General features: G+C 37.1%; 1 protein-coding gene across 2 annotated transcripts in view; it reads left to right on the plus strand.

Annotated features, from left to right (window-relative positions):
• Positions 1–23403, plus strand: part of gabrg3 (gamma-aminobutyric acid type A receptor subunit gamma3) — a 119451-nt gene that overhangs the window by 89233 nt on the left and 6815 nt on the right. For both annotated transcript variants that reach the window (XM_079882811.1, XM_079882812.1), the window contains 3 exons: positions 1624–1706; positions 21160–21297; positions 23229–23381. In XM_079882811.1, the coding sequence (XP_079738937.1) occupies positions 1624–1706; positions 21160–21297; positions 23229–23381 (374 nt within the window). The remainder of the gene's footprint in view (positions 1–1623; positions 1707–21159; positions 21298–23228; positions 23382–23403) is intronic.

Below are 23403 nucleotides of genomic sequence, written 5' to 3' on the forward strand. Positions count from 1 at the left end.
TGTTAGTTGAATTAATTAGTTTTGTGGGTCACCATTGTGCTGGAGAGTAGAGCCTGTGCTTCAGTCAAAGATGAGCAGAGAAATACTGATGTTATGCTGCCTGTTGCTTTATTTAAAAGCAGTAACTGTGTCATTGCTGATGCAGTGACAATCTCCTTGCTTAGTACATTAGCACATACATGCGTGCTATTGTTCGCTAAATACAAACTGCAAAGATTTTAGTTAAAGTCATGTTTTTAATGAATTCACTATTACATATTAGGTGTTTACAGTTTTATATTAAGAAATATTCATTTTCAGTGGACTCAAATTAAGTTCATAGTACTATCAGTATAAATATTAGTTTTTAAACTCGAACTGTTTGAAGCAATCGGTTTCCCAAATTATATGAGTTACCTTTCATGGTATTTTTTATGGTAACATACTGTAAAAAAGGAGAGCTTTAAATTAACGGTAAAGGGCTGTAAATTAACAGTACATTGCTGGCAACCACAGCTGCCAGTAGATTACCGTTATTTTACAGCGCAGTTTTTTACAGTAAAAATTACATTTTCTCTATTCACAGTACCACTGTTATTATAACTGGGTTTTTTTTTTTTTTTTTTTTTTCATTTAGGTGTTTTATTTTTATTATCCATTCATTTTTTTCTTAAAATAATGAATTTTCTCTTGCATATTAGCAAATTCCATCTTTATTTTTTGTAACTGGTATATCTAAAATCTGACGTAATTTTTAATGGGACCACGGAACTTTTTGAAATGTCATGTCAAAACTGATTGGCTGACACTAGCCGATTCAAAAGCAGGCTCACTAACAGACAGGGAAAAATATTCCAAATAAGATAATTTCACACTTTAATGAGCCCTCAAAAAATAATTGAGCACAGGCACAACATCAAATACAATATAATGAAATATTAGCAATTTATATGTTTCTTATTTCATCAGAATACTATACATGTCAATTTAGATTTTTATTACCAAATGGTGTAGTTACAGTATCTACCAGAATGAGTTTACTTGGCAATGCTAACTATAGCCAAAATACAGGTAACAGAATGACTCCATAGATATACAAATGTCAAGGATAGGGAATAATTATATTTCTGTGTCGTATGATTAACAGTGTCATCCTTATTCATGCTATATGGTTAATAAGCATGCAGTCAACACAGCTGTGGTTCATTATATTCTTCCTGTGGGATATAATAATTAAAACTTTAAATCCTACACTAATGTATGAAACAGATGCTTCAAACGTCAGTGATTTCACCTGAGTGTCACTTGCTGGGTTGTCGGAGAATTAAAAAGAACTAAACCTGTTTCCGAGTAGACATCTGTCAAACAACCTTCTTCAAACTGCCAATTTCTCATCCTAAAAATTGAAAGTGAACCAAGTGTCCCTCATGAGAACAACAGCTGATGTATACTGTAACAAAATGTCATGAATCAAAATGGAATCATCCGCTCCTTTTTTGTTTGCTTAAGTAAAATAAGATTTAGTTATTTCACTTACAGCAAATGCCATGGCCATGTCTCTTTTATTGTGCACTGCCCTTCTGCTTTATGTTGTGCTTTATATTCTTTTGCATTGTAAATGTATGTTGCTTCTTCTCTTCATAGATTGACCATAAACGCAGAATGCCAGCTTCAACTGCATAACTTTCCTATGGATGAGCACTCCTGCCCACTCATCTTCTCCAGCTGTGAGTATCTCTTCCTTTTAGTCTCCTCGGATTCACAACTTTAGATTTCCATTTCTTTTCTCCTTTGGTTGTGAATGTTTTGGTTTGTTTTTTGTACAAGACAACCTTGCGCATTGAAGTAGCTCCAACAATATCAATATGCCTTTTGAAATGCTTCATTTGAAGCATATCAGTACAGTGTTGCCAGGGCTGGGGGGGCATGTGTTCAAGTGACTAAAAGGGTACCCCTCTTCTAATTATTTATAAAAAAGTAAAGTTACATATTGTTGATAATCTTTTAATTAATTACACTATTTAACACTATACACTATAAAAGTGTTTTAACAGTGGTTTAATTTCACAACGGTGATAAACAGTGCCGAAGTTTACGGCAAACACGATCGTTACCTGGCTGTCACCAATGAAGGCAGGTCCTGAAGACGCCGGTTACATTGGTGCCGTGACCCTGGTGGGGACCCGGTGAGGTTTAGGAGATGAGTTTAAAAGTAGTAGAGGTAAACCTCACTCCCCTGATCTCAAGAGGCGCATTAGTGACAGACGCTAGATGCTGTGATCTTCAGCGTCCTTGTTAGCACACCCACCTCCCATGTGCTGGTTTGAATCCTGCTCAAAGCGGGGCGAGTAGAATCAGATGGGTTACATAGGCTACTTCGATCTTTTTGAATGGTCAAAGCATTTCTCACTCAGTTGCCTTTTATGCTGTAAATGTTCAGTTTAGAAGAACAATATGCCCTGAAATGTCTTTGAAATATTCACATATCTTCACAAACAAGCGAGAAATGTTCAGAAAAGCCACTATAGGATTCGATTATATTACATTTCTCTCATAGCAACAACACCAATAAAATTCTCATCCTATTGTTTGATTAATAGCAGTTAAACCAGTCTTGCCACAAAAGCAATTCAAACTCTATTTGGCAATATTTCACCTGTGAAAGGGGCATTTATATTGGAGTCACAACAGCAAAAAAAAATTACTGTTTAATTTTAAAGGTGCAAAAGGAAGGAAATTGTCAATGAAAAACTAAATTATGACTGTTTTGGCATAAAAGAAAATACATTATATATGGACTTCAGGGGAAAAAATTTGAGGAAAATGTACGATATGGCCCCTTTAACTGAGAAAGACAATCAGAAGTGATATTTAGCCTGTAAAATCGGATTTTATGGATAATATTGCAAGAGCACATTTCTGATGGTAGACATGGTATTGCTGCTGGGAATGTGTCACAGCTGATTAGGATTTCATGCTTTATGATGTAATGTTTCATTTTTGCTCTCCATATATTCTCTTATATAGAAACTAGGCCATGGATTTCATTGCATGTATGCACCAAGGGCACAGATAGGCTGGTAATTACTCTGCATGTCCGATGGGCTCTTGAAAGCTGGCTTCATTAGTAGGGTGTCATGAATGACATTACTCAAGGGTGATTGGTAATGGGTGATGCATCTGTGGTGTTAAGAGTCCAGACAAAGAAGGACATAGGTAAATTGGAAAAGTTTGTGTCCCTGGGTAATATGATTTCTCACCTCTGTTTCTACCCCCTAATTCACACATCATGGCTCTCTGCTCTTCCCGAAATGTTTTTTTTTTTCTTAGTCATTTGTGGAGCCATGCTCAGAATGACATACCGAACCAACATCCATTTACAGAAAACTATGTGTTACATCATGCCCATTTTCAGCAGTATCTAAAATATTAGAGATTGTGTGGAAAGCACAAACCAAAGATGTTCTTTCACAAATGAAAGTTTTATTGAGAAAGACACTTTATAATGAATGTTTAATGGTTGAGAGAGGGAGTTGAATTCAAATATAATTTTAACAAATTAGCAGATAATTATTGATAGTCGACTTTATACTATATGGCATGAAAACATTTGTGTGTGTTGTGTGTTAACTTATTGCTGATAATTAGTTTTGATTTGATTTGATTTTTGATTTGAAATATGTTTTAAAGCTTGGTCTTGACATTATTGAGTTGAATCACTGAAGAAAGTCCTACATCTAGAAATATTTGAGGGTTGCTCTTTCATTGCCATGGAAACTTTTGATCTCAGTCTTTTAGTTCTTTTGGCAAATAGTTTGTGACATTGTTGATATCTCTTCCTTACCAGGAGTTACTAAAGCAGGTTCCAGGGGTGTTTGGGAAATTTTTGATTTTGCCATGCATGTAAAATTTATAAAGGGGTTAATAAATGCTTAATCTATTGAGAGCCCAATTTTTTGTTTTAAATGTATTTATTTATTTATTTACTTTTATCATGATTATTTCATGACACATATATCTAGATATTTCTGCAACAGCTTTTTTGTCTCACTCAAAAGGAATAATAAAAAATGTTAATAATGGTCATTGTAGTTATGCTAATAATAATGTTAATATGCAGTATAATACAAGTTCAAAGAAACACATTTTTGCTTTGGTGTCGATGAAGAGGTACTTGATTCTTACTGATGGGGCTATGAGGTATACCAAAAATGTCTGCTCTATTGACAACAATTGATATATGAATGGTATTATGTACGTTTATACTTTAAACAAGAAAAAATCTGCCAACTGGGTAAGAAAAATAAATGTAATTCTAAAGGAAAACTCTTCTTACCCCATTGACTGATATTTTTTCCCTTTTTAAGCATAAATTTTGAAAAATTTGGGAAATAAGAATTAATACAAAATGTCGACATGAGGATAGTAATAAAGACATTTTGTGTGCGTTCATGTGTGTGTGTGTGTGGGTACTGGTTTAACCTACATAATGAGGGCCCACCAAAGTCCTCATTCATTTCTTCAAATGAATGTAGTTGCTCTCAGAACAATTAACACAGCACACTAAGCACACTCTTATGTTGACGAAAGTTGAATATTCACTGCATAATGAAGCACTGCTGTTTAATGCATTTATTAAAAGTGAATGCTATCATCAAAACTACAGGTGTGTTCTCTATTTCTTTTAATAACATATTCAGCTATAGGCGCACAAAAACACTAATGAAAATACATGTTTATTGTAAAGTTTTTCAATGAGGGGTTTTGTTATACAAGTTTTTCCCTCTGCCCCGAAAATTACATACACAAACATGCAGCAAATGTTTACCGTTGTACAGTACTGCAATCACTGAACTTTATTGATCACGCCTCTAATTTACATCTGGCCAGAGAATTTTATCTACATCCAAAAATATATTCTTTTCATGGATTACGGGAGGTAAAAAATCGTTGTGAATATTGAATACATGGTTCTTCTGCCTCAACATCTCCACAGGCCTCTTCCATTTTGGTTGGTGGTATTGATTAACAATGACATGCTCTTATTCCGTTGAAAAAAAACATGGTCACCCTCAGTGTTCTCAAATTTTTTTTGAGAAATTTACAGAACTTGCTACTTTAAGGCTTTCTCAAAACTACAAATCAGCAATCATCGTATAGTACAATACTCTTAAATATAGATGTGAAATGCCATAGTAACACTTTGGATCTGTTTGCTTCTCTCAAGAAGCCATGATTTATTACATGGTCAATTAGGGTGAATATCATTACATTTGAAAGTCTGTACTTTCTACTGTACGTCTCTTCACTCCTCTTCCATCCTGCTTTCTTTTCATTTCTTCTTACAATTTCTCCTCTTATTCTTTCCACTACACCAATGTCCTCCACTTCACCCTCTCCTTTTCCCCTTTCTACTCTTTCTATGCCCTCTCCTTTTTCTATGCACTCTCTCCTCCTCTCCCCTCCTCTCTTTCTACCTGTTCCACTCTTCCTCTCCTCCTCAACTCTCTCCACAACCTTTCTTTTCCCCTTCTCGTGCTTATTTTCATTCTATTTTTATTTTATTTTAGCTGTATAACAATGTTTGTTACTTTTTAAAATAGTTTTTATAGTGAATGCAATTGTGATAGCTGTGTAAACAATTAGAAAGATTGCATGTCTTGTGATATGTGTATATTATTAACCAAGAAGATACTAGTTTGGGGCTAAATTAAATCATTCCATGTGCAATTGAGAATATGAAAAATGACAGTTTTCTGTGATGGGTAGGGTTAGGGGCTAGAAAACGTCATTAGCTCAGTATAAAAACCATTAAGCCTTTGAAATGTCCTTATAATGATACAGTAGGTGTACCATCAGGGGAAACAAACAGATGGTTAGCTTTTATATAGAAATAAAAAATATTTGAATGCTCCTTGACAATTTTGCATTCACAGGTGATTTGGCAAACTTGAATGACTTGGCATTTGTGGAGTGTCTGTGTTCAGAAACTCACCCTTTTCAACTGTCTTTCATGCTTCTGCAGGGGAATCTTCATTTCTGACAGAGATCATTCAATATAACATGATTTAATTCTCATGGTTTGAAGATGTTTGAAGATGGCTTCATTAGTGGTATTACAATGGGAATATCCTCGGCACTTTATCACCTTATCACGTATTGCCACTCCCAGATTGCTCCGGGAATTGCTTCAGTGTAGGTATGAATTTAGATCACTGAAGGAATCACCTGCCTGATGCTGTGAATCACAATCGCTGTGTGAGTTTGAATTGGGCTGAAATGTCGATGTAGAGATTTCAGGACAGCATTGTATGTAGCTCATAAGAGATGTCGTAGACCCCTACCCTCTCCTCACCGTCCAGGGATGCATCTTTATGACATCATTTATGCCTTGCAAACCATCTGTCTTCTCTGTTTTGCCTCTGCACACTGCTGTCTTTGGCACTGGTCCCTAAGATGCAGAAGTTGCGGTCCTCCTGTGTTGGACAATATGCTTAAACCAAATGTGTTACATTTTCCTGATCTATAATATCAGATAGTTAATTTTTGCACTGAAACATTTGGATCCAGCAAAACTTGGACATCAGGGGGACAAACATTTGCCATAAACTTGAAATAAATGTCATGATCAATTGCCCTTTAAATATCAGGGGATAATAAAATGTAACAGTCATTAGTCATTTCCAATAGGGTCTGTGTCATTCTGAATTATTATATATATATATATATTTTTTTTTTTCATTTGCCTGACAACATCATAGTGGATATGGATTTTTTTTTTTTATGATGGTCAGTTGAGCATGACATTAAGACAGAAACCAAGAGGATGGGATATGTCTAATTATTTGCGAAGATCTGTAGTGTTCCCCTTTAACTCAGCATGTTTGCTAAAGTGGGACACTTAACTGTTCAGATGAATTGCCTTTGCTGTTGCCTTTGGCTTGCTCAGTTGGGGATATTTAATTTAATTAATCAATCGACAATACTATTGATCAGCATTACCAAACGTGGACGTTTTCCACTAGAAACAAACATTGATGTATTATTTTAATTTAATACTGTGAAGCTGCTTTGATACAATCTGTATTGTGAAAAGCGCTATATAAATAAACTTGACTTGACTTGACTTGACTTGACTTGAATTATGATTGTTAATCATCATACTTTTATGAGCCACCATGAATCATGTTATACAATGGTTGGATATTCCTGATAACCTAATTGTAGCAGCACTATAGCAATAATATTACAAATGGTAGTGTAAGTGTTAGCCTTCTGATTGTAGCTGGTTTTACATGACCATGCTAGTCGTTTATGGTCTTTTTCATGGTTCAATATTGGATCAGAAGAACTTCCACTTGACTGGGCTGAGATTTACTTGGTAGACCTTATTCAAGCTGGTTAGGACTAATAGACCACCAGTAAAAACATTCGATTTTCCAGATCTTATTTGACAAAACTTCATTGAAGAAATTTGTATTTTGTGCCTGTGTGGCGGCAGCAGAAGAAGCAGTAGTAGTCAATTTCAATTCCAGCAGACATTTTCTATATAAATATAAAACCACTATCCCACTTTTGCTGATCACCTGTCCCACTTTGCACAATCAAACTTTATTTGACTGCTGTAGTACATGTTTACACTTCCTCTGATGGATACATAATGAAGTTTTGTAGTATGATGTGATGTTACTACTTGAGATGTCAGGATGGAGATCAGGAATCAGGTATTATATGATGATGTAATTCAGTTGAGGCTTCTTGACAGAGGATGTGAGTAATGTTTCTTTTTAGGGATAATTTTAATTCTCTTTGTCTAATGGCCAGACCTTCTCCGTAGGGCCTCTAAAACACAGTAAAGGTCCGAATGTTCACTGTTGAGGAAAGAGCCATATTAAGCAATCCCTCAAGCTTCAGGACCCCCTTTTCTTCCTCTAAGCTACTTTCTTCCATTTCCCTGCTGCATTTGACATTTGTTTTTGAGAAACAGGCACAGGGTTTCCAAGCCTTGCATTTTGAATTCAATTGATATGCAAATGAAGGTTAATGCCCATCAGGCAGGACCTTGCAGACCTTTTCATGTTAGCGGCCACTAGAAGCGAATATACTCAGACTGAAATGCCTCCCCTGTATCAGTCACAGAGAAAACGGTCCCCCATCTGCACCCAAGAGGAGCAGTTTGCCAGAAAGATTATTTTAATATTTCACACCTCGCTGCCCAGCACAGCAGCTTGTCCTCTAAAGCATATTTAACAGACTCAAACATACAGTGCTATAGTCTCTGTGTGCATAAACAAACAGACAAATGAAACGCTCCCCAGCCAGTGTGTCTGTACCTGCCCTGCAGGGAACGAGGAGCTTTCAGGTGTTTAACAGACCTGACACCAGGCATCAGGTTTGTCTGCTCTGGTCCGGTTGAAACAAGAAACAAAACCAGTGGGCACTTTTCTACCCGTGTTTATCACCCGCCTCCTGGCTATGACCTTTCACTATTTAAAAGTGGCATTATTATTTTCATATGGGCCTCTTATCTTTTATTTCATCAGACAGTGAAGTGAGGCTGGAAAAAGGATGCAGGCCTGACTCTTAACTGGTAGACTTATAAAAAAAACCACACACACACATACATTTTAGACATTTAAAAGGATATTTCACCCAAAAATGAAAATTCTGTCTTCATATGCTAACTTTCATATACGTATAGCTTTTGTGTGTGCGTGTGTGTGTGTGTGTGTGTACAGGTTTATATTACATTGTGGGGACCGAATGTCTCCACAAAGATAGTAAAACCTTAGATCATCTACATTGTGCGGACCAGCCAGCCATACTAAATTATGTTTTTTTGTTTTTGTTTTTGTTTAAAATGTAAAAATGCAGAAAGTTTTCTGTGATGGGTAGGTTTAGGGGTAGGGAAGACAATAGTGTCATTATAGAAGACAATAGTGTCATTATTCAGAAAAATATGCGTCACAGCAAAGTATGATTTGTGTTGTAGTGGAAGAATAAACAAGGCAGAATTCAAATGGAACAAATATGTACACACTTTCCATACTATAATGGTCACTACAAAGGCACATTATTCAGATAAAGTAATACCTGGTTGTGTCCATGCATCATGCATAAAATCCATCAAGACATATGACCTAAATACCGTTTGGAGACCTGTTGAAAAGTCATTGGTCATGAAACTCTACACAGTCTGTAATGAAGATAGATGGATTGTTCAGACTGATTTAAAAGGTGGGAAAGTGCTGTGTGTGCTTGCAATTCCTGCAAAAAAAACACACCTTTTGTGGCCCTAACCGATGGGAGCTGCTTTTCATGCCGCACAGAATTACCTTAGTGCCATTAACTCATCGAATTGCTTTGGCTTCCCTTCATGGATTCGCTTGGAGGGGAAGACATAACCATTTCCATCAAAGCCTTTTTACTCTGCATAGAGGCAGTTATGAATGCTCTGATGGCACTTCCACTCAGACATGCCCGATCATTTATTGGTCATTTTCAAAGGATGGTCAAAAACAGATCTAGACAGATGTAGGGGTTATTAACGGAGAATATTTCAGAGAATAATTTGCTCACATTAATGTTCGCAATAATGTGTAAGAATGAAGAAGCGACAGGTTACACAAAATGATGAAGATATTTGGAAATTATAGGAAGTGACTAACCAGTATGCAAAAATGCAGTTCACAAAATAATAATAATTTCTAAAATCAAATTGACTGGCAGCTTTTTTAGCAGCTTTTGCTTCTGCTGTGCAACACATAAATCATAATAAACCTGGTGTCTTTTATTAGGAAATTTAATAGGAATTCTTCTATTAATTTGTTTTATGTTCTCTCCACTCTTATCGTCTGCAACATATTGTGGTTACATCTCTATATTTTCAATGTTTCAAATGTTGTAATAACGTCAACTTCAAAACATCTTTTCTCATTCAGTTTAATGATCCCTCAAGTAATTTATGGAATCAAATCACTGTCATAATCCAAACTTAAAAGGTCTGTGAAATTAGAGGACCTGCCCATTATCTTTACTTACACAACCATCAAAGGCTTGCAAACATAAAGGTGATACAAATATATAAAAAAAAAAAGTGATGACAAAGTTTATGCAGCTGAAAGTTTTAAATGAAAATGGTATATATTTGACAAAAAATAAAAGTAACACTCTTATTTTCAAGCTTTGATTAAAAAGGCAATCAGTCATATTGTGAGTTGAACAAAGGGAGGATGTTATGTTTCAAATTGAGCAGCACACTCAGACACCAATTATAGTGCAGATCTAGGACAGAATCAGTTCATTAAATAAAGTGGGAATTTTTAAATGATGATAGGGACTGCTGTGATTACCGTTTGATCATGCACCTCTTCTGTTTGAGACAAAGCTTTTTATTTTAACTCTGTCTCTTAATGCCTATATGTCAGAGAAGTTGGTGAAGATTAATGTTTAAGGATTGCTGGGAAGTGGGAAAAAAATGTCCTCAAGTAGAACTAGATCATGTTAATGCACACAAAGGTATATTACAAACAGCAAATGTTGGTGAAATGAATGCCAGACCCTCAGACCCAATAAAAGCTCAACCCAATAGTAAAGTTGCTGCATATTGGAACTTCAATACAAAAGAAGAACACCAAAGAAGTCCAAACAACATGATTGGACACCATTGATCACATCTTTTGTGTTCCACAGAAGAAAGTCAATCATATAGTTTTGATGATTAGAAAATTTAAAGCCATTAGCTGCTCATTTCTCATTCTCTGCATCATTGAAAATTGCCTTTTGGTTTGATCATTGTCCAGATATAGCATGCCATTTGTTTTAGCAGAAGATCTGCAGAAAACCTTAATTTGCTAGCAGGACTTTTGCTTGCCAAATTAAAATTGTTCACAAGTTTGAGCACTTGAATTGGTTGAAAGGAAAGATTGCTACTGTACCTCATGTTAAATTATTTGTGCATAACCTGATTAAAATTATATGAGCTGAGCCTTTGTAATTTTATGGTTACACCACCCCCATCTGTCTGTCCCCACAACATTTTTAAAACAAAGTGATGCCTACAATATGTCTGTTTCTCGCTGTTACTCACATTAATCAATACCTGCGCTAACATGCTGTCATAACTTATGATTTAGCTCTTTTGTGCCAGGTCATAATATCCTGATCATTTTACTTGCAGAAACATGTACAGTAATTTGCTTAGAAAATGCGTGACTTGTGTGATATTGCTTTTACACAACAGTTCAGGAAATAAGAATATTGTGAAACTCTAGGTGCAGGCTAATAGGTCCTTTAACTCACCTGTTCATAATCACATCATTATCTATAGGGCGCAGCTGATTGGTTCCTGCCGTATTCAATAGCCAATGAGCTCACTGCTCAACCTTCAAATACTTTGGTAGCATTTGCCTTAGCAGTGCAGCACACTTTCAGAAACTCTCCACCTTCCCCAGCTCCACCTGTATAAATCTGCGACGGGTAATTCATGTGCGCTATATTGTACAGCTGCAGCATGTCTTGCTTGCTCACAGCAGAGTGTCGTGTATGTATTGGCAGTAGCAAGTCCCGTACTTGCTCTAACATAGCAGCAGCAGCGTAGCAGATCTATTCTGCCAAGACCAAACATACAACATTGTCATATCCATTACCATGGCAATCACTCCGAGAGTTGTTATGACAGAAATTGATATATTCATATAGTTCCCACAGCCAGGCTTACATTAAAATGCTTATTATTTTTAATTCACTCTTTCCTTTTTTGATTGTTTACTCTTTTTACTATTTTTTGGCTTGCCTGTGCACATTTTTATAACTCCTCTCTTCTTGTGTCCTCTGCGTGGCCCACGGCTACACTGAAATCCGTCTGCGACATCCATTTTCAGCAGATCTAAAACTCCCAAGTCATTTATCCTCAATAACCATCATGTTTATTTTCTTTTTTAGTACTTAAGGCCAAATCTGTCACACCATCCTTGACTAAAGCCATTGTTTTACCCATGTCTCAGCTGGTCTGAATGTGACTTTGTCTCTGTGCATATTCATGCAAATGTTGTATGCTAGCTGTCCTGATTATTGAGCGAAGAGGAGATGATTTTGCAATCTCTTTTAAAAATGTGTGACTAAAGAATTTTCTCGCTCTGCTTTTGTTGGTGAGATATAAAGCTCCACTCTGCTTGATTCCCCACATCTCTGTATCAATGGTGTCGCTCAAGATTATTTTCATTGCTGTATTTTTCTTCTCCCCCTTCTTGCTCATCAAATAACAAAAGACAGAGCTCATGCTAATTTTATTCAAATTGTATTTGGAGCTGCTTTTCATAAAGAAAGAACGTTTAATCGAAATTTATTAATATATATCAAATATTGACACAGTATAATGCTATAAGTGTATATTGTTTTAATTTATTTTTATATAGGGGAGAGCAGTGGATAATGTTTACACATCAAAGAAAATGTTTTGGTTTTTGCTTAGTTATTTATTTATTTATTTATTTATTTTCCACAAGCATATTTGACAAATGACCATTTAATATTATTAATATTGCATACTGTTTTATCATAATATTATCATAATGACCCTAAAACCATAAATATATTTTTACTTAACTCGTTAAAAATGTCACTACCGTTTAAAAGTTTGGAATCTAAGATTTTTTTTAAACATTTTTAAAAGAAGTCTCTTATGCTAACCAAGGCTGCATTTATTTTAAACAAAATACAGTAAAAACATTAATATTGCCAAATGTGATTAAAATTAAAAGAACTGTTTTCTATTTGAATATACATTTTTAGTTTAATTTATTTCTGTGATGGCAAAGCTGAATTTTCAGCAGTCATTACTACACATTACATTAGTGGCACATGATCCTTCAGAAATCATTTTAATATGCTGATTTGATGCTCAAGAAACATTTATAATTATTCTCAATGTTGAGAACGTCCTGGTTGTGTATGCAACCAGTGGTGTAGTGGTAAAAAAAGAGGTGGATAAACTATAAATTCTGGTGGACCACGACGTGGTCACCCGGTAAGGTGGGCCACTGCCTACCGGTCTATGTGTGTCCACTGCCTACCGGTCTATGTGTGTCCTGATGACATCGCTATAGGCTATCATTTGATGGTACTACCAAGGGTATCACTGGTTGTTTCCTCATCATAGGTCACACAATCACTTTTTCAATTCATACATTAATCTAAGTTCTTGTTAAAGAGACTCAAAAAGGAATAATATGGTTGAAATCTATAAAGTTTACTAAATGAAAAAACAGAGAAAACAAAAATATTTAAGAGAGATCGAGAGGGAGGCTTATATCCAGGGCTTCCAATGCAATGCACTTGTGCATAATGATTAGGGACTTGGGATTATTTTCATAGTCGATTAATCTGTTGAATATTTCCTCAATTAATTGATTAGTTGTTTGGTCTATCAGAAAAATGTGGATCAGTGTTTCCCTGTAGAGGGAAAAGTCTTTAAAGGGATAGTTCACCCAAAAATGAAAATTCTGTCATCATTTACTCTTCCTCAAGTTGTTCCAAACCTGTATGATTTCCTTTCTTCTGCTAAACACAGAAGATATTTTAAAGAAGGTTGGTAATTAAACAGTTGCTGGTCCCCATTGACATCCATAGTATTTTTTTTTTCCTACTATGGAAGTCAATGGAGTCCATCAGTCGTTTGGTTACCGACTTTCTTCAAAATATCTTCTTTTGTGTTCAGCAGAAGAAAGAAACTCATACAGGTTTGGAACAACTTGAGGGAGAGTAAATGATGACAGAATTTTCATTTTTGGGTGAACTATCCCTTTAACCTGGTGCAGGCTTGATTCCCTCTGAATATCTTGTACAGTTGGGTTTCGACATGCTCCCTACATTAAACCAGCTGCCTGTAATGAATAAAAAAAAATTAAAAAATGTTTTTTGCATCGTTTTAATGATTTCCTGTTGCGGCTGCGATCAAGTTTCATTCTCGCGCAGCTTGTTTAGTAACTTCACGAGCGTGTGTTTTCTGCTACGTGTGTGCGCCGTTCTCTTTGTTCTGCGCGCGCGCGTGTGTGTGTGTGTGTGTGTGTGTGTGTGTGTGTGTGTGTGTGTGTGTGTGTGTGTCGGCGCACTGCGCTCTCTGCTCAATGTTCTGCTCCGTGTTTGCGCTGCACGTTCTGCTCTGTCGTTAACGGCCCAAATGCTCGAATCATGTACCGATTGGCGATCACGCACTGGAAAAGCAAAGTCCGCTCAAATAACGTGCAATTTAGAGGTGGATAAACGCAATGTAGAGGTGGATAAACGCACTTTGGAGGTGGGCAAACGCTATTTCCGAATTTTGGGAGGTGCGTAAACGGCGTTTACGTGCGTTTAGCCTCCACTACATCCCTGTATGCAACCCACCGTTCCCTGAAGGAGGGAACGGAGGACGTAGTCGACGTCGACTGAATGTGATCACGCTAGGGAGCCAATTGTCTTCGAGCGTGCTAGCACAAGTAAATGAAATTTTGCGTGCGTGACTTGCATCACACACTCTGCCCCGCGGAGCGGGTATAAATACGGAAGTGAATGCACGCACTAGTTGCTTTACGCTGAGGAGCCGTGAGAACTCGGTCAGCGGTGGTCCTGCTATAGTGGCAAAGGGACTACGTCCTCCGTTCCCTCCTTCAGGGAACGGTGGGTTGCATACGCAACCAGGACATTTCCCTTTCAGTCGAGAACGTCAGACGTAGTCGATGTCGACTGAATGGGATCTTAGACCCTGGAAAACACCACTAAAGCTGCCACCTTCCAGTGCCTGGTTAAAAAGCCTCAATTCCCTCTGCAATACTGAGGCGGCGAAGGCGAGGCTTAGGCCAGGGAAGTCAACTGCTGTTCCTACAGGACCACTGGGAAAGCGTACCTTTGACAAGGAAGGAGAAGTACTCTACGGAAACCACATCCTTGACCGAAGGGGAGGTATTATTTGGGATATACACATATGGACTGGTGATCAGGCAGTACAACATATGGAAATGTCACTGGGATGACTCCAGCCTAACGGGGGGATGCCCGCAATGCTCAACACCAGATGTGAAAGGGGATCACTGAGCATCAGGAGCATCTCTGCTCCACACGTGAGTGTGATGGAATTCACTGAGCTTCAGGAGCATTCCTGCTCAACACCTGGTGTGATGAAGATCACTGAACTTGTTCTCTTCCTGATTTAAGCACCATAGTACAAGAAGGCTCACTGGGGAACGCATTTCTGCGAGGCCCAAGGCCAGCTGTAGCCAGAGTTTTTGTCGAGGGTTATCCGCTCAGACAAGAAAAGAAACAACTGACGTAGAACGAGCTCGGAGGGGCAACAGACGTGGCTGTGTGGCCCCGAAGTGGTCCGAACAGCTGGCCAGCTGGGGATGGAGTCTCCACTGCATCTAGACCGGAGGCTGTCGTGAGGCTTGTGAGCGCAGCTCACCTTCTGATGCTGCAATCGGCATCCTGTCCCCTGGAGAAGCCGAATGAAAACGGCTGGTCGGTCCATTACAGAGGGACCAGCACGCTCAACGGGGGTCCACCGGCTGCGATGTGATAGAGGAGTGAGGGGCCCACAGGGATTGGTAACCGGGCGGGGAAGCCTCACTATGATCCTCTAATCACCCATCCCACATGGCGCCATAGTGGGGCGTGGTAATGGGGACTCCAACTTCACGCATGAAGGCGAGTCTCGATCACAACATCGCGATAGTCATATCCTCGCAATGAGAACATAAACTATCCACAAAAAGCTGCTTCAACGTGCTGCATATATACACACATACATTATATACACATACTGTATATAATACAAACACGTGAAACAACCATTGTGACCGTCCATATGGGGGGACAGGAAACGATCGCATCCAGAAACGCACGAGTGGAAAAGCATCTTGAAAAAGACGCAAACGCACCCGTGTTTGCTCTTTCAGGAAGTGAAAAACTCTCACCAGTGCCGGAGCACACAGGGGAATGACCACGGCAACTCTGAACAGTGAACTGAAACAGTGAAGCACTCACTTTTCCGCCCTCTAACCAGCCGTCAGACAAACAAACACAAAGAGAAATTTGGTTGCTGTTAAAACAGCAGTTGAGAGCTCAAATCTCGCGATCACCGCTGCACTCGCACTGTAGAACCATCAGCAGCTGGGAGAGTCTTCCTTGAAGAAGCACCGACACACTCGCTCGTTTTTTAAACTCAACAACACTCTTCAGAGACACATTCGAACGGCTCCGAAGCAAAAAGCAACTAGTGCGTGCATCCACTTCCATATTTATACCCGCTCCGCGGGGCGGAGTGTGTGATGCAAGTCACGCACGCAAAATTTAATTTGCTCGTGCTCGCACGCTCGAAGACAATCGGCTCCCTAGCGTGATCCCATTCAGTCGACGTCGACTACGTCTGACGTTCTCGACTGAAAGGGAACAATGTTTTTGCTGATTAATATTTTTATGGGAACTGTGATACACTACCATTCAAAAGTAATGTTAAAAGAAATTAATACTTCTAATCAAGGTCACATTAAATTAATCAAATTTGACAAAGAGATGTCAATAGATTTATTTTCTTAAATATATATTATTTTAAACTTTCTATTCATCAAAGAATCACGGTAAGAATGGTTTCTTGAGTACCAAATCAGCATAATTGATTTCTGAAGGATCATGTGACACTGATGAATGGAGTAATGATGCTGAAAATTCAGCTTTGTCATCATAGGAATAAATAAAAATAATTCTAAATATATTACAAATATAAACAGTTTTTTCATTTGCAATAATATTTCACAATAACACTGTTTGACTGTATTTTTGATCAAATAAATGCAGCCTTGGTGAGCATGAAAGACTTATTTCAATAACATGAAATAAATAACCCAAACAATGTACATGAACATGGTAAAATGAAAAAGCAAACACCTTGGAAATGATACATTAATATTCATGCACACCCTCCCCGCATAAGCCTTCCTGACAAAAAAACATGTCTTACAAATTTAAATCAATATATTGTTTTATGTGAATGATTGGACAGGATGATCGTTTTGAAGCAAAAACGCTAGGCTACAAGATACATTTTTTCAAAAGTCTTAAGTAGTTATGGTAAGTATGGGTTTTATAGCCTTATTTCAGTGACTTAAACATAATTTCTTCAAAATTACAAACTTTTGCGTATGTGCTGCTCACATATTATTGTATCAGAGTTTGTGCTCAATACTGAGACTTTAGCCATGAAAATTGTATAAGTAACAGAAATAGGCACAAATGTCAGGGCATGTCAAAACACAAAAAACACCTCAGACCCCAGAGAGTTAAAAAATCTTAAAGATTCCAAACTTTTGAGCGGTATATCTATGTCAGTTGTTTCTGAGGCTGTCTGTTATTTTGGAAAGAGGTAGTTTTAGCTCTGACAGTGTTCATTCAGAACTGGTCTGCCTGTCTTTGCATCCTCTCTAATCTCAGTCAACACAAAAGCCAACCAGCCAGCTCTGCTTTGAGACTATTAGAGTTGTGCTCTAGTCCTGCACTGATAAAAACCTGATAAAGCACCTCTTATGGACAGGGGTCATAATGTCTATAAAAGGTCTTTTTTTTTTTTTTTTTTTTAATCAGTTACTATATACAGTATATTAAAAAATCATACTAGGAGGCACTGTGGATGTAAGCAGTTTTTTTTTGTGTGTGTGTGTGTGTGTGTGTGTGTGTGTGTGTGTGTGTGTACTTGCACAACTATCTTTGTGAGGACCAGTTTGAGTTTTAGACCATTGGAGTGAGGACAAAGAGAGTAAAGTGAGGACATTTTGGCCGGTCCTCACTTTCTGAGACCCCTTTAAAGGCCTGTTTGAGAGTCAAGACTTGGTTTTAGGGATAAAGTTAAAATTAGGTTAAGGGTAGGTTTAGGGTAAGGGTTCGGGTTAGGCACTTAGTTGTGATGGGTAAGGTTAGGGTAAGCGACTAGAGATTGCATTGTGTCAACGAATGTCCTCATAAAGATAGATGTATCAAGAAAGTGTGTGTGTGTGTGTGTGTGTGTGTGTGTGTGTGTGTGTGTGTGTGTGTGTGTGTGTGTGTGTGTGTGTGTGTGTGTGTGTGTGTGTGTGTGTGTGTGTGTGTGTGTGTAAAATGATTCAATGTTAAACTAAGATCAATCTGTTTATTCTTTCCTTATTTTATGGTATTGCTGTGGCCCGGGTCATAAGATGAGCCATAAATCATTTTTGCCCACATGTCCATGACATTCTCAGGCACTTTGGCGGACAGAGGCAGGATGTTTAAACTAAAATGTATGACTCGCATTTAGTCTTCCACAAATCAATAGTAAGCTCCTTTGTTGATGAATGATGAAATTACATTGTTATTTGTTGTGCTAGCAAGCCATTCTCCACACACCCTATTAGGTTTAATTCTCATAGTCTTCCTCCCGCTGCCTGATCTTCCCACCATCACACGGGAAGCTCTTGCATGCTGTGATTCATCAGCGCCCCTTTCTTCACCCACTGAAGCCAATGAATGGTGTTCTGGTTCCCATGGCGATGGCTATTTTTTCCTCTGATTAAGTGGAATTTGCTTGTACCTTTTAGCGCATCATGACCTAAGGGTTATACAGTAATGAACCGAGGACAATGCAAATGGGGGAGGCAGGGACAGGGGGTGGCAGGGCAACTTTAGGGATCAAATGAAGCATGAATGTATCTTTTACACTGACCTTGGATAATTATCAAAAAAAACTTAAAGAGATATCCACTGCCACCTAATGAACTGAGTATAATATAAAGAGAACAGAAGTATAGCATCAAACTGGACACAGCTGGCTACTTTTGATAATGTCTGAGAAACAAACAGTTTAACAATATGATTGAAAGGAAAACAGTACTGTTTTTACAGTTTTGCTTGGAGTGACAAAAAGGCATTTAGAGTTTGACAGAGGCCATGTATATGTACTGTTAAGCAACATCTACAAATCATAAATTAATGTTTCCTGCTGGCACAGTAAAGCTAAAGATTTTGGCTTTTGCACAGTACTGAATGTCTTTAATTTGATTCGCTCAGCATGATTTACATCAGATTAAAACAACAAGGGTCGGACTATTGTTCTCGCTGTTTAAACCATGCACTTATTTAGCAGTTTGTTTCTAGTAAAGTCTATCCAAATTACCATTAGCTAATTTTTTTTTTTACTTGCCAAAGCCAATTTTGCTTTTGGCGCTCATTGAGCATTCATTTGGACCGTTATACCACAAAAAAGCTTTCAGTCAGCAGATTGAGATTTTTGTTTAGCTATAAACTACAGCTATTCACTATTATATCAGCAATAATAAAAATAAAAATATATTTTTAAAAATATCTTTATTTGTTATATACTCAAACAATGATACTACAATTTCAGCTCTGGCTTCTTGGTACCCCCTTAAATCATTTGGATGCAGCATCTATTTTACTATTGTGTACACAGAATTTTAATTGAAAATATTTTTTGCTGATCCTTTGCAACCTCTTTATGGCTGATTGAGCCAAGAAGTAGTAAACTCTATACAATACACTACTAATTATTTCTCAAAGTTCACAGGGATGGCACCACGGGATTTACTCAGAGTGAGGATGAAGATTTTCCAGCTTATTTCTGTGCCAATTAATAAAGTATTTCCTTTAACCCTATATATATATCGGTACTGGTTTTCTGCTCTCGATAGTGCCAATTAAAGGGATTGTGAATTTAATGGATGTCCAGCAGATGTTTATGACACACCGGGAGTATTCTCCCCAAAATACATAGTAGTAGTATTGCTCAGTGTAAACAGGTCTTTAGATTTGCATATTTAATTCAGAATTGAAGTAATTCAACATTCAGCACAGAAGGGATAGTTCAGAAAAATGAGAACATATTCTAAAAATGTCTTTTTTATTATTTCATTTTGAGTAAACTATACCTTTAAGACCCGTTGTATATTTCAGCAACATCATACAAAAATGTATATTTTACAAATCTGATTATTATTCTGTAGTGTAAAATGTCAACCGATTGTGATCAAGACCATCTTCATTGCTACTTGAATGGCTGCATAGACCAAGGAGATTTTAATAAAATAAAATAAATTAAAAAAAAACATCATTTTTCATATTTAGTGTGTTTAATCTGTTAAGAGAATGACAATTACCTCAGATGGCTATTAGGCTCGATTGTCATTTAACAGCACAGGTCATTGTGTGTTCAACAGCATTAATATGTATTTGTGTGGAAATCTAATCATGCTGTTTTATTAATCACAATGTCTGGGTGAAGTGCATCCACTCACTTATCAGATAATGCTCTCTTTAACTCTTTCAACTATCTTCAGACATCGTGGAACATAAGTAGCTTGAACACCAGCACTCTTGCTGCTTGAAGTGACGGTTATGAAAATTCTGTCATTATTTACGTCTTTTTCCCAACCTGTATGAATTTCTTACTTCCTTATTTCATTTTAAAGACTTGTTCTGGTCACTCTTTGCCATGCAATTACAATAAACCGGTACTGAGTCGTTAACAAATGATTCAGAACAGTTTAAGAACTGTAAACTGATTCATTGAAAAGATCCAACATCACATCTCTCATTAACTAGGCAAGTAGAGGCACTTACCAAGCTTTTCAGTGAAGGATTTCTTTCCAAAGTATGGCTATTGTATGGAAGTGTAGCGGCATGCATCTTTAATCACATTGAAATCAAAAATTCTCTTTTTAGAAAGCAAGTCGTTTGCGACGACATGAGAGTGAGTAAATGATTACAGAATTTTCATTTCGGAGTTAACTGTCCCATACACTTAGCAATACTTAAGTGACATGGATAATCGACGCAAGAGCAGCATCAGTGATCATTTTTAAGGTTAAAGTTTCCGAGCCTCAAGAGACAGCTGTTTGAAATCTCTTTTCTGGGCCACAGGTTGTACGCGAGAGGCATACGTCTCAAGGTTAGGTGTCAGCATTAAGATGGATGCTGTGTATAATCGAACCAAACTTCTCATTTACTTGTTCTCTCTCTCTGCCTTTGTCTTCCTTGTGCCCGTGATGTGCGTTTTATTAACATGCTCTGGGCTAGAGACAAATGCTGCAGTTGGATGCCTGGCACTGGGCTGCACTCAGGTATCCATCACAAGTGAAGGGGGCGCTAGGGGTCACTGGCTTATGCTCTATGTAATTACAGATGGATACCCACGAGATGAAATGATTTACAAGTGGAGGAGGAACTCAGTGCAGGCGGCTGATCAGAAGTCATGGAGACTTTACCAGTTCGACTTCATGGGCCTGAGGAACACCACAGATATAATTAAGACAACTGCAGGTAATTTTCTACTCTATTGTTTGGATCACATGAAAGTATAATAATCAATAAAGTATGATTATTAATTGGCTATTGATAAATATAATTTTTCGAAGGCTGATGTAAACTACCGTTCAAAAGTTTGGGGTCAGTATGTTTTTTTTTTAAAGAAGTCTCTTATGCTTACTAAGGCTGCATTTATTTGATAAAAAAATACAGTGAAAACTGTAATGTTGTGAAATATTATTACAGTTTAAAATAACGGTCTTCTGTTTGAATATATTCTATAATATATCATTTATTCTTGTGATGGCAAAGCTGAATTTTCAGCATCATTACTCTAGTCTTCTGTGTCACATCTTCAAGAAACAGTTGTATTATTATCAGTGCGCTGTTTAACATTTTTTGTAGAAATAGAAATCTTTTGTAACATTGTAAAAGTCTTTTCAGTCACTTTTGATTAATTTATCACTACTGAATAAGGATTATATGTAGTTATAAGTAGGTATTAATATGCTGACCCAAACTTTTGAACGGTGATGTAAATATCATAATGTATGCTTTAGAGCTAGAAGTTTGGTTCAAAGCAACGGTTTCTAACCCAGGGATTCTCGTCCAACGTGGTATGAATAAAAATGATCAGTATAATATCTCCCTTTAATTTACATTATTAAATTATGCTAAACTAGTGTTGACCTATTTTCTCAAGCAACTACCTTTTTAATGTCCTGGATTCATCACACCATTGTATTTTCTGGTAGACTGACATTTGCATTTGTTTAATGCAGGGTGTATGCTCTATAGAACCAACCAATGATTTATGAGGTTGTTTCTCTTGACAGTAAACGTATAGAATTTTTTTTTATATTCACTTTAATGTACCTCCTGCATCTTAATCGATCTCCATTAAGATTGAAATCTCTGGGTCCAGAAGATTGTAAGCTGTTAAAATGTCACTTCAGTTAAAGCACTACTGTACGTGCATTATTGAATGACATTTTCTCCGGGCTTAGTAAATCTTAGTGGGAACATGGTTAATGGGCTGAATACAATTTTTTATATCCTCATATTCATATACCAAATGTGTTATACAAGGATGATGCAAAATGGAATTTTCTGGTGCAAACTGATGTTACATTGAAGTTATATTAAATCAAAGTTATATAGTATTTTTTCCTATTTTCAGAGAGAGAAAAATATTAACAAATGAATATTGCATACAGTACAGTAGCGTTCCCATCCGTTTTCAAATGATCAATATATCTGCAACACAGCGTGAATAAAAATATTTTCAATAAAAAAAAAGCAATTAGACACTGTTTTTCACATATTGCAAACTATTTTGCCTGTTAAAACAAAAATGATTTGCTATCATTTTACACACTCTCAGTGTTTACTCTCAGCCTGTGAAAATGGATAGAAACTGTCTATCACTGTATAAAGAAAAGAAACACTTCAACAAGAAACACAAAGTGAAAAGGTTTTGTTTAGGCCTTCAGATTAGGTCACGTATAAAGCCTATGATATTTAAGTAAGTAACCATGATGTGTATTAGCATCGCTAATTTTTTGTATATTAGCTTCACCCCTAGATTTGTCTCTACTATATCAAATGAGCACTTAAAAGTAGCCTTGATACAATACAATGATAGATACAATGCCAATAAAGAAAGGAGAAAAATTCTGAAAGATTGTAACTGAATCAGAGCGAAGATATTTTCAAGGATGGTCAGTCTCTTACAAAATACAAAAATTAAAACTGGCAGGAGGGCTTTTCGAAGAAAATATAAAGGCAATATGACCTTCAAATTTCAGAAGTGTTTTTGGTTTGTTGAATAAATGCGTATGAATAAAGTTTAGTTACTGAAGTACAACAATGTATTTGAGACACCATTGGTTTCTTCTTCTTCTTTTTAGAGATGTTTCATTAGCAACGTATTTTTCTCTTTCTAGGTGACTATGTGGTGATGACTGTATACTTTGACCTAAGCAGAAGAATGGGATACTTCACAATTCAGACCTATATCCCCTGCATACTTACTGTGGTGCTCTCTTGGGTCTCCTTTTGGATAAAAAAAGATGCAACTCCAGCCAGAACAGCACTAGGTACATTCAGTAAATACAGGCA

Source organism: Squalius cephalus (assembly GCF_949319135.1).
Source record: "Squalius cephalus genome assembly, chromosome: 10".
NCBI classification, from domain to species: Eukaryota; Metazoa; Chordata; class Actinopteri; order Cypriniformes; family Leuciscidae; genus Squalius; species Squalius cephalus.